This window comes from Monodelphis domestica, chromosome 7 (assembly GCF_027887165.1).
Source record: "Monodelphis domestica isolate mMonDom1 chromosome 7, mMonDom1.pri, whole genome shotgun sequence".
NCBI classification, from domain to species: Eukaryota; Metazoa; Chordata; class Mammalia; order Didelphimorphia; family Didelphidae; genus Monodelphis; species Monodelphis domestica.
The window spans coordinates 95,025,944-95,038,276 of record NC_077233.1 but is presented as its reverse complement, the minus strand read 5'-3'; the positions used below and the strand labels follow the sequence as shown (position 1 = coordinate 95,038,276).

At 38.5% G+C, this 12,333-nt stretch overlaps 1 protein-coding gene across 35 annotated transcripts in view; it reads left to right on the top strand.

Annotated features, from left to right (window-relative positions):
- The window catches only part of OBSCN (obscurin, cytoskeletal calmodulin and titin-interacting RhoGEF), a 328,849-nt gene that overhangs the window by 158,876 nt on the left and 157,640 nt on the right, over positions 1-12,333 (top strand). For 34 of the 35 annotated variants that reach the window (XR_008913488.1, XM_056805136.1, XM_056805153.1 and 31 more), the window contains 2 exons: positions 9,556-9,828; positions 12,040-12,306. Coding sequence is in view for 34 of the 35 variants with exons in the window: in XM_056805136.1 (XP_056661114.1) it covers positions 9,556-9,828; positions 12,040-12,306 (540 nt within the window). In the remaining variant the exon portion in view is untranslated. The remainder of the gene's footprint in view (positions 1-9,555; positions 9,829-12,039; positions 12,307-12,333) is intronic. The other variant, XM_056805134.1, reaches the window with a different exon arrangement.

Sequence of the window (12,333 nt, the reverse complement as noted above, 5' to 3'; positions counted from 1 at the left end):
ATAAAAGGTCAGATTTGGAAAAGACCTTAGAACATGAAAAGGCAGAGAGTAGAAGGGACCTAAGGGCATAGAATGTCAGAGCCAGAAAGGATCTGAGGCCATAGAATGTTAGATATGGAAGGGACCAGAAAGCTCAGTGGATAGAGCACTGAGTTAAAAGTCAGGAAGACCTAGGTCCAAATCCAGCCTTGGACATTTCCTAGCTGTGTGACCCTAGACACTTAACCCTGTTCACCTTAATCCATTGGAGAAGGAAATGGCAAACCACTCCAGTATCTTTGCCAAGGAAATTCTATGGGACTTAAGGAAGTCCATGGGACCACGAAGAGTTGGACACAACTGAACAACAGCAAATAAAAAGTCCCACAAAGAAGTGTCACTCATTGGTTTTTTTTTTCTTTTCAAACCAGTATCTTCTGTCTTAGTATTAGTTATATCATAGAAGAGAAGCAAAGGCTAGCCAGTGGGAGATTAAGTGACTTGCCCAGGTTCACACAGCTAGGAACCCACCCTCATTTCTCCTTGTTGCATGCTGTGCCATCTTGGCTAGGTCTGCCTTTATGGAAATGAAAACTCCCATATTCTAGCTGCTGTGTTGGAGTGAGCTTCCTTTCTCTTCTGTTCCATGCCATAAAATCCCTAGTCTCTTCCTATCTACAGACTCTTTCCCTGCAGCCTTCAAACATGCCCAAGTCTCCTCCATCCTAAAAAAATTCTCACTTGACCCCACTTTCCCTCAAATTAGAGTCATATCTTTCTTCTCTCTCATAGCCCAACTCCTGGAAAAGCCATCTGTTCTCCCTGCCTTCACTTCCTCTCCTCTCTCTCTCTCTCTTCTCAACTCTTTCCAGTTAGGCTTTTCACCTCATCATTCAGCAGAAATTCATCTCTCCAAAGTTAATAATCTCTTTCTTGCCTAAACTCATGGCTTTTCCTCCTTTCCAGTATTATTGGTGATCACATTGGATGCTTTCTCTTTTCTGGGTCACCTCTTTCTGTCTGTCTGTCTGTCTGTCTGTCTGTCTCCCTCCCTCCTTCTCTCCTTTTTTGCTTGTCTGGCTGCTTCTTTTTCACCTCTTTCCTATATCATCATGTACCCCAAGGTTCCAATCTAAATTCTTTTCTCCTCTCTATAATTCCTTCATGATCCTATCAGCTCCAGGGTTATCATTTGTCATCTATAGGCCAAGCACTCCCAGATTGATGAATCCAGCCCTAGTCTCCTACACGTCAGTCTCACATCACCAACCACAATAGACATCTCAAAGTAAACATGTCTAAATCAGAAATCATTGCCTCCTCACCTTTACTCCCAATCCATCCCTCTTCTTGATTTCTTGTTTCTCTCAAACCCCCATCATTCTAATCATCTAGGTTCAGGACCTTGGAGTGATCCTTGAGATTCTTCACTCTCCTTCACCTTTAGATCCAATCAGTTGCCAAGTTTTTGCAAATCAAACTCCATAACATCTCTGGTATTAATCTCTTTCTCTCCACTCAAATGGCCATCACCCTACTTCGAGATTTCACCTGCCTCCTTACTAGTCTCACTGCCTCAAATTTCTCTCCTTTCTAACCCGTCTTCTATTCAGCTTCCATAGTGATATTACTAAAAGCACAGTCCTGACCATGTCACTCCACATTTGTTTTCAGTATTTTATTTTTGAGGGCTTCCCATCCCTCTTGAACTGACTTCCTGCTTTGTACAAGTTTAAGCCATGGTACTTTAACAATGTTTTCTCTAAATACTTTCAAGTCCATTCTTCCCCAAATTAAGGTTTCAAGTCAGGCTTTACCTGGATTTCTTCTTCTCTTGTCTAGTTTCCTCACCTGATAATTTCCTGCACCTCTGACATTATAGGTACAGCCCTTCCCTCTAAATCTTTTCATATCCATATTCTCAAGATAATTTTCATCCCAATCAAGCATTAAGGACATCTCTAAAATCAAATTTACTTTTTTATGTTAACATCTCTTGGTTACCTCATTTCTTACCCACATATACATACACACACACACACACACACACACAAACACACACACACACATATAGTACATCTTTGTTTAGACGCCTGAGGCCATGAGTTTCATCTCAGACTTCTTGAATACTAGCTCCTTCGAACAATCCGCCCATTTCTCCTATGTACTTTTCCTTCTGTTCTGCCTGTTCCTCTCCATGGTATTTCTTCGGGTATTCCATGTGTGCAGTTTTCTTCTTCCCCTCCTCATTTCATTTTTATTTTATTTTTGAAAATTTTATTTAATTAGTCAATTTAGAATATTTTTCCTTGGTTACAAGAGTCATGTTCTTTCCCTCCCCACACCCTACCTCCTCCCATGGCCGACTCACAATTCCACTGGGTTTTACATGTGGCTGTGATCAAAACCTATTTCCATATTGTTGATGTTTGCACTAGGGTGATTGTTTAGAGTTTACATCCCCAATCATATCCCCATTGACCCATGTGATCAAGCAGTTGTTTTTCTTCTGTGTTTCTGCTTCCACAGTTCTTGCTTTGGATTTGGATAGTGTTCTTTCTCATAAGTCCCTCCAAATTGTTCTGGATCATTGTATTGCTACTACTAGAGAAGTTCATTACATTCGATTGCACCACAGTATATCAGTCTCTGGGTACAATGTTCTCCTGGTTCTGTTCCTTTCACTCTGCATCAATTCCTGGAGGTCATTTCAGTTCACATGGAATTCCTCCAGTTCATTATTCCTTTGAGCACAATAGTATTCCATCACCAACAGATACCACAATTTGTTCAGCCATTCCCCATTTGGAGGGCATCCCCTCATTTTCCAATTTTTTGCTACCACAAAGAGTGCAGCTATGAATATTCTTGTACATGTCTTTTTCCTTATTATCTCTTTGGAGTATAAACCCGGCAGTGCTATGGCTGGATCAAAAGGCAGACAGACTTTTAGCGCCCTTTGGGCATAGTTCCAAATTGCCCTCCAGAATGGTTGGATCAATTCACAACTCCACCAGCAATGCATTAATGTCCCAATTTTGGCACATCCCCTCCAACATTTATTACTTTCTGTCATGTTAGTCAATTTGCTAGGTGTGAGGTGATACCTCAGAGTTGTTTTGATTTGCATTTCTCTGATTATAAGAGATTTAGAACACTTTTTCATATGCTTATAAATAGTTTTGATTTATTTATATGAAAATTGCCTATTCATGTCCCTTGCCCATTTATCAATTGGGGAATGGCTTGATTTTTTGCACAATTGATTTAGCTCTTTAGGTTTTTGTTATGAAGATTGTTTCCCAATTTGTTGCTTCCCTTCTTGTTTTGGTGACATTGGTTTAATTTGTACAAAACCTTTTTAATTTAATGTATTCAAAATTATTTATTTTACATTTTGTAATTTTTTCTAACTCTTGCTTGGTCTTAAAATCTTTCCTTTCCCAAAGATCTGACAAGTATACTATTCTGTTTTTACCTAATTTACTCATAGTTTCCTTCTTTGTATTCAAATCATTCACCTATTCTGAATTTATCTTGGTGTAGGGTGTGAGATGTTGATCCAAACCCAATCTCTCCCATATTGTCTTTCAATTTTCCCAGCAGTTTTTGTCAAACAGTGAATTTTTCTCTACAAAGCTGGGATCTTTGGGTTTACCATAGATAGTCTTGCTGAGGTCACATACCCCAAGTCTGTTCCACTGGTCCTCCCATCTGACTCTTAGCCAGTATCATATTGTTTTGATGACCACTGCTTTATAGTATAGTTTGAGATCTGGCCACCTTCCTTTGCATTTTTTTTATGATTTCCCTGGATATCCTTGATCTTTTGTCCTTCCAAAAGAACTTTATTATGTTTTTTTCTAATTCAGTAAAAAAGTTTCTTGGTAGTTCGATGGGTATGTCACTAAATAAGCAAATAAGTTTGGGTAGGATTGCCATTTTTATTATGTTAGCTCATCCTACCCATGAGCAATTAAAGTTTTTTCCCATTATTTAGATCTAGTTTTAATTGTGTGGAAAGTGTTTTGTAGTTGTGTTCCTATAGTTCCTGTGATTATCTTGGCAGACAGATTCCTAAGTATTTTATATTGTCTAGGGTGGTTTTAAATGGAATTTCGCTTTCTAATTCTTGCTGCTGAGATGTGTTGGAAATATATAAAAATGCTGATGACTTATGTGGGTTTGTTTTGTATCCTGCAACTTTGCTAAAGTTATTTCTTACTTCCACTAGCTTTTTAGTCGATTCTCTAGGATTCTTTAATTAGACCATCATATCATCTGCAAAGAGTGATAGCTTAGTCTCCTCATTGCTAATTTTAATACCTTCAATTTCTTTTTCTTCTCTAATTGCTATTGCTAGTGTTTCCAGTACAATGTTAAATAATAGGGCATCCTTGTTTCACTCCTGATCTTATTGGGAATGCTTCTAATTTATCCCCATTGCAGATGATGTTTGCTGATGGTTTTAGATATATACTGTTTATTATATTATTTTTAGGAAAGACCCTTCTATTCCTATGCTTTCTAGTGTTTTCAATAGGAATGAGTTGTATTTTGTCAAAGGCTTTTTCTGTATCTATTGAGATAATCACATGATTTTTGTTGGTTTGCTTGTTGATATGGTCAATTATGTGGATGGTTTTCCTAATATCTAATCATCCTTGCATTCCTGATATAAATACCACCTGATCATAATGAATAACTCTCATAATCACTTCCTGGAGTCTTTTTGCTAGTATTCTATTTAAGATTTTTGCATCTATGTTCATTAAGGAGATTGGTATAGTTTTCTTTCTCTGTTTTTGACCTGCCTGACTTTGGAATCAGTACCATATTTGTGTCATGAAATGAATTTGGTAGAACTCCTTCTTTGCTTATTATGTCAAATAGTTTGTATAGTATTGGGGTTAGTTGTTCTTTGAAAGTTTGATAGAATTTATTTGCGAATCCATCAGGCCCTGGGGATTTTTCCTTAGGGAGTTCTTTGATGGCTTGTTCAATTTATTTTTCTGATATGGAATTATTTAAGTATTCTATTTCTTCTTCTCTTAATATAGGCAATTTCTATTTTTGTAAATATTCATCCATATCATCTGTGTTGCTATATTTGTTGCCATATAATTGGGCAAAATAGTTTTTAATGATTGCCTTAATTTCCTCTTCATTAGAGATGAGGTCTCACTTTTCATCTTTGATACTATTAGTTTGGTTTTCTTCTTTCCTTTTTTTATTAGATTGACCAGTACTTTGTCTACTTTATTTGTTTTTTCAAAATACCAGCTTCTAGTCTTATTTATTAATTCAATGGTTCTTTCACTTTCAGTTTTATTAATTTCTCCTTTAATTTTTAGGATCTCTAATTTAGTTTTCATTTGGAGATTTTTAATTTGTTCATTTTGAAGTTTTTTATTTGCATGTCCAATTTGTTGATCTCTTCCCTCCCTGATTTGTTAATATATGAACTCAAGGATATAAATTTCCCCTTGAGTACTGCTTTGGTTGCATCCCATAGATTTTGAAAGGATGTCTTATCATTGTCATTTTCTTCAATGAAATTAATTGTTTCTATGATTTGTTCTTTAACCAGTTTTGGAGAATTATGTTATTTAATTTCCAATTAATTTTTAATTTTGCTCTCCATGTACCCTTACTAATTATTATTTTTATTGCATTATGACCTGAAGAGGTTTCATTTATTATTTCTGCTTTTTTGCACTTGTTTGCCATGTTTTTATGCCCTAGACATGGTCAATCTTTGTGAATGTACTATGTGCTGCTGAAAAGGTGTATTCCTTTTTGTCCCTATTTATTTTTCTCCATATATCTATTAACTCTAAATATTCTAAGATTTTATTCACATCTCTTACCTCTTTGTTATTTAATTTTTGTTTTGATTTATCTAGATTTGATAGAGGAAAGTTCAGGTCTCCCACTAGTATAGTTTTACTATCTATTTACTCCTTCAACTCCACTAGTTTCTTCTTTAGAAATTTGGATGTTATCCCATTTGGTGCATACATGCTGATTACTGATATTTCCTCATTGTCTATACTGCCTTTTATCAGGTTGTAATTACCTTCCCTATCTCTTTTAATCATATCTATTTTTACTTTGGCTTTGTCAGATATCATGATTGCAACTCCTACCTTTTTTTTTTTCTCAGTTGAGGCCCAATAGATTTTGCTCCAACCTTTAATTCTAACCCTGTGAGTGTCTACCCACCTTATGTATGTTTCTTGTAGACAACATATGGTAGGATTTTGGTTTCTAATCCAGTCTGCTATTTGCTTTTGTTATATGGGTGAGTTCATTCCATTCACATTCAAAGTTATGATTGCCATTTATGTATTCCCCAACATTTTGATATCCTCTCCTAGTTCTGCCCTGTCTACTTTTTCTACATCTTTTTAAACCAGTGGTTTGTTTTTAATCAGTCCCCCTAATCCCTACCCTAATTATGCTTCCCTTTCTTCCCCCTCCCTTTTTGTTCCCTTCTTGTTAGGTTTTTTTAGGGTCTGTTAAGTTCCCTCCCCCCTCTCCCTCCCTTTTTGTACTCCCTGCCTCATTCCCTTCCTTGGTTTTCCCTTCTCATTTTCCCTGTAGGGTAAGATAGAATTTGATACCCCAATGGATCTAGATGCTCTTCCCTCTTAGAATTGATTTCACTGAGAGTAAGGTTTAAGTATTACCTATTAGCACTTTCTTCCTCTCTTTCTTATAATAGTATTTGTCCCCTCCTCTTCCCATGTGCCTCTTTGTGTGATATAGATTATTCTATTTATCTTATTCCATCAAATTTCTCTTGGTGCTATCTTCTATCCCCCCCTTTTTCTTTTTTTGTATATCATCTTATACCACTTATTACCCCAATCTCTACCTGTGAATGATTCTTCTAATTACAAATAACATTTTCCCATATATTAATATAAACATTTTGATCTTATTGAAACCCTTAAAGAAGAAAATTTATATAAAATTTTTTTCTCCTTTCCCCTCTCTTTTTTATTTACCTTTTCATGTTTTTCTTGATTTTTGTGTTTGGATATCAAACTTTCCACTTAGTTCTGGTCTTTTATTTACAAATACTTGGAAATCTTCTATTTTGTTGAAGGTCCATACTTTCCCCTGGAAGTATATAGTTAGTTTTGATGGGTAGGTGATCCTTGGTTGAAGACCCAATTCTCTTGCCTTTCTGAATATCATATTCCAAACCTTGTGGTCCTTTAGTGTAGAAGCTGCCAGATCTTATGTAATACTGATTGGTGCTCCTTGATATCTGAATTGTCTCTTTCTGACTTCTTGTAAAATTTTCTCCTTAACTTGGAACCTCTTGAATTTGGCAATTACATTCCTGGGGGTTGTATTTTGAGGATTTAGTGTAGAGGGTGTTCTATGAATTCTTTCAATGTCTATTTTCCCCCCTTGTTCAAGAACATCAGGGCAGTTTTCTTGGATAATGTCTTGTAGTATAATGTCAAGATTTCTGTTTATTTTTGGGTTTTCAGGTAGACCAATGATTCTCAAATTGTTTCTTTGAGACTGGTTTTCCTCATCTATCATCTCAGTGAGATATCATGTTTTCTTCTATTTTGTCAGTCTTTTGACTTTGCTTTATTAATTCTTTCTGTTTTGCAAGATTGTTGACTTCCAATTGCCTAATTCTGGTCTTTAAGGACTGGTTTTCTGCTATAATCTTTTGATTTTCCTTTTTGGTTTGGTCTTTCCTGCTTTTTCATGGCTTCTAGCTATTTCTCCAATTTGGAGTTCTTGTCCTTTAAACTGTTATTTTCTTTTTGAATTATTTCCCACTTTTCTTGCCAAAATTTTTCCATCTTTTTGATAAGCTCTGATTTAAATTCTTCAAAAGCTTGTGACCAATTTCCGTTTGTTTTGGAAAGTTTGGATACATTTATTTGTATGTCTTTTTCTGCTATTTCTTCTATAGTCTGGATTTTTCCTCCATGAAAATTATCCAAGGTCAATGTCTTCTTTTTGTTTTTCTTGGTATTGGGAAGTTGTTTTCCCTGGGCATTGTTTGCCATCACTGTGGTGGTTTTTCTATTCCTTTACAGTCAGAAGTCTTAGTGAGGAGGGCAGACTTACTGTGTATGGAGCTAAGGAGCTAGGTTTTTGCCTGAGGCCACCTCTCAAGTCTCTGCAGTTTCTACTGTTTACTGCTTGTCTCTGTGCTATCTCTGCATGGGCTCCCAAGGTCTGTGCTCTTCAGCCTTCTGGGGTCTCAGGTCTTGCTGCTCTCAGGGATAGGTCTTTGGTGGTCTTAGTTAGCTACCAAGGACCTAGAGGTGCCCCTCACTCACTCACTGATTCTAACACACTGGCTCTGACTCTGGTTCCATAGGTGGGGTGAGGAAAGGTTGATCAGCCTGACTTTTGGGGTAAGCTATTTCACCCTCCCCCCCTTATAGTGTGGAAATGCCCAAATCTCACATACCTTCAATGCAGCACCCTACTATAGAGTCCCATTGTTCATATGATTTTGTTTTGTTTTGTTTTGTTTTGGTCTTTTGAAGTAGTCTATATTGGTAGGTGGTAAGGAGAGGAAGAGTCCTGGGTCTACACTGCCACCATGTTTACCTGGAAGTTCCTCCTTTCATTTTAAATGATCATTTTTGATCAGATTCTTAAGGATTCAGGCAGATTTCTATATACTAGTCCTTCTGAAGTATACTCCATTCCCTGGCCATTCTTACATTTAAAGCCATGGTCCAGAAATCTGTATTTTATTGTCAGGTACCACTTCTTTAACCACCTTTTTAATTCCTGACTTTTGAAAACTTGGAGGATGACAGTAATGAAAACCCCACCCATATCCTATGTTATCTTTTTTTTTCTTTTTTTTTGACTGAGAGTTAAAACCTCCTAAAAATGCTCAATCATTTTCTCTGGTTGGAGTCATTGTCTCTAAGTAAATTGCCAGGAGAGGGAAGTGGTTATCAGCTCTGTTGTAGAATCCAGACTTCACATTCAGTGTCATCTCCTCACACAACTATGGCCATATGGCCAGAGCAATGAGGAATTACTAAGAATACACCTCCATCATATGCCCTTGGAGACATTCACTCTGTGTACCAGCCTCTCATCCAATGATGTGATTCTCCCCCCCACCCCCAACTTCATTCATCAGGATGGGAGTAGGAGCAAAGAAAGTAGATAGTGGGAATACTTCTTGAGGTTTGGCAAGCCACACTCTGTCAAAGGTCAAGAGATTCAAGAGTAAAAGATAGCAGAGAGCAGAATGGGCTCTCCAAAGACTCCATATTAGGAAGGGAGGAGAAAGTAGACAGAGAAATAGTTGATGACCTGGGATAGCAGTGAGAGAAAAAAAACCCAACTAAACAGAGGAGTTAGTAAATTTTTTTCATGGAGTTATGAGCTATCGTCATGGATATTCATTAATGACTTGAACTATCTCAATCTGCGAATCCCCCTTCCCACTCATGGGTGAAGGAGCTACTCTAACCAACCTGTATCAAAGAGAGGAAATGCTCATGTAGGCAGAGGGGAATTCTTAGTGACTTTCCCATCCCTCTCCCCCTTTTCCCTTCACCTCAGAACCTGAAGTGACCATTGTCAAAGGACTGACAAACATGGAGGTATTTGCTGATGAGGATGTGGAATTCTGCTGTGAGGTGTCCAGAGAGCAGGCAGGGAATGTGGAATGGAAGCTTCAAGGCTTGGCCTTGCAGAACAATGAGATGAATGAGATCTCCATTGTGGGAGGCCGGACACACACCTTAAGACTGAGGAATGTCACACCAGAGGACACGGGCACCATCTCCTTTTCTGTGGGCCGCCACACATCAACTGCGGAGCTCATTGTCAAAGGTAGCTGGGTTGGATCATGCCTGGGAGATCCTGAGTGGGAGAAACCAAGAGTTGGGGGAAGAGAAACTTGGGTCAATGGTCAGTGGGTCAGTTGGGATGTTAAAACATTCTCAATCAATCAACAAATATTCACCAAAGACCTATTAGTCCTCTGCTGTGTGCTAGCCATGCCAAGGACCCAATTCATTTAAACAACATTATTAAGCATCTATTTGGTACAGGATATTGTGCTCTTTTCTGGGGGAAGATTCAGTATAGTTTAACAAGCATTTATTAAGTGTCTGCTGTATGTAAGACCCTTTTCTGGGTGTTGGTGATAACAAGGATGCTATAAGAAACAAACCCTGCCTTGCAGTTTATATTCTAATAATAGTGATGATAAGACACTTCTCAAGTAGGTATGACACAAATTAAACTGAAGGGGCAAAGGAAAAATGTAGACATGGCATCCTGGGAAACTGAGGAAGGAGAGATCCCTTTTAGCTCAGAGACTGGGTGGGTTATAAGGAATCAGAGAAGACCACGGAAAAGTTAACCTCTAAGCTGAACTTTAAGGAAGAGGATTTCAATGTGTAGAAATGTGGCAAGAGAGACCTCTAGTTAAGGTAGACAATCCAGGAGAATAGTGCTATGCTAGAGGTTGGAGCTGATCATTAAATTTTCAAAAGGAATACTTACACCTCAGAAATGGGGAATACTATAAATCAAGGCTTGATTTATTATTTTATTGATTGTTTAGACTTAAAAGTGATGGGAAAATGCCAGAAATGCAGATTAAATTTAAAAGTGGGTCATGCATACATTCCTTACCCATGTCTCCCCATTGATATTTACTAGCACACCCCTCAAGGCAAGTGCAGCACTCAATGAGTTGATAGTCTAGTTGACAAGAGAAGACCTAAAACCATAGGTCTCTGGAGAAGTCACAACTTTCCTGAACTCCAATGTCTTCATCTCTAAAATGGAGGAAATAATACCTGTACTACCTGTCTCAGAGTTATTATGAGGAAAGTATTTTTAAAACCCTTCAGCACTATGCAAAGGTGAGGTATATACAGAGATTCAAATCCGAACCTGGATCCAATCCGATCAGTGAAGAACTTTCCTCTTTTTCCCAGGCAGCTAGATGGGACAGTGTCTAGAGCACTGGACTTCGAATCAGGAAGATCTGAATTCAAATAGTCCTCAGATACTTACTGACTGTGTGATCCTGGGAAAATCACTTTTCTCTTTAGTCTCATTTGCCTTATCTATAAAATAGGGATAATAATAGGCATATCTCCAATGAGATATTTGTAAAGCATTTTGCAATCCCTAAAGCACTATATAACAGGATAGTTAGGTGGTGCCATAGTATGTGGAATCCTCCTGACTCCAGACAAGGCACTCTTCTTTCTGAGTTCAAATCTAGTCTCATACTTACTGGCTATGTGACCCTGGGTGAGCCACTTAACCCTACTTACCTCAGTTGTAAAATAATCTAGAGAAGGAAATGGCGGAACCACTCTATGTCTTAACCAGAAAAACCCCAGATGGAGTCACAGAGTTGGATATGACTTAACAACATCAACAAAAATATCATAAAACTAGTGACTGAAAATGGTCTCTCCTCAGATTTCTAACTTTGCCTCCTTTGCTCTTATCTCCATCTTCCTCACTCATAGTTGGTCAATAAACATTTAATAAGCACCTCCTGTATTCCAGGGACTGTGCTAAGCACACAGTCCTTGTTGTTTGGTCTTCTGCTACTCTCCATTAAATTGTCAGCTCCTTGAAAATGGATCTGTCAAGCCAACCTTTATATATCCCTTGGCTCATATCTTTGCATGTAGTAGATGCTTAATAAATGTCTGTTGAGTGGAAAATACCCACTGGTCAGAAGAGGTAGAATTATTTTTCCTGAGAGTAGTTTAGTGATAATGATCTGCCCAGGGGAAGAGTGAGCAGACAAGAGAGCAATTGAATCCCAAGATGGGTGGAAGCCCTGGATTTAATGTCAGAAGTCTTGGGTTTAAGTCATGGCACGGCCACTTGCTAGTTCTGTGATCTGGCTAAGTCACTACCTGTCTCTAGACCACAGTTGTGGACCTCATCTATAAAATGGGGGGCCGGAGGGGATTGGAGAGGAGGATGGAGCTAGATGTCCTCTCAGAGGCTCGAGGGACCAAAACTCAATGAATCAATGCCCCTAAGCCTCCTCCTTTCTTCCAGTCCCAATGCCTGTCTTCTCAGAGAAGCTGCAGAACATGGAGGCCAAGGAAGCATCCACCGTCACACTCCGTTGTGTGCTGGCTTCTGAAGGGGCCCAGGTGGAGTGGAGGAAGGGTGGGGAGAAGATTACCCCCAGCGCCAAGTATGAGCTCCAGCAACAGGGCACCATCCAGACCCTGAGCATCCACCACCTCACCGCTGAGGACGAGGGTGAATACACATGCGAGAGTGCCAAGGAAAAGACAACAGCATCTTTGACCATTCAGGGTAGGAGAAGGCAGGATGTGGGTCCTT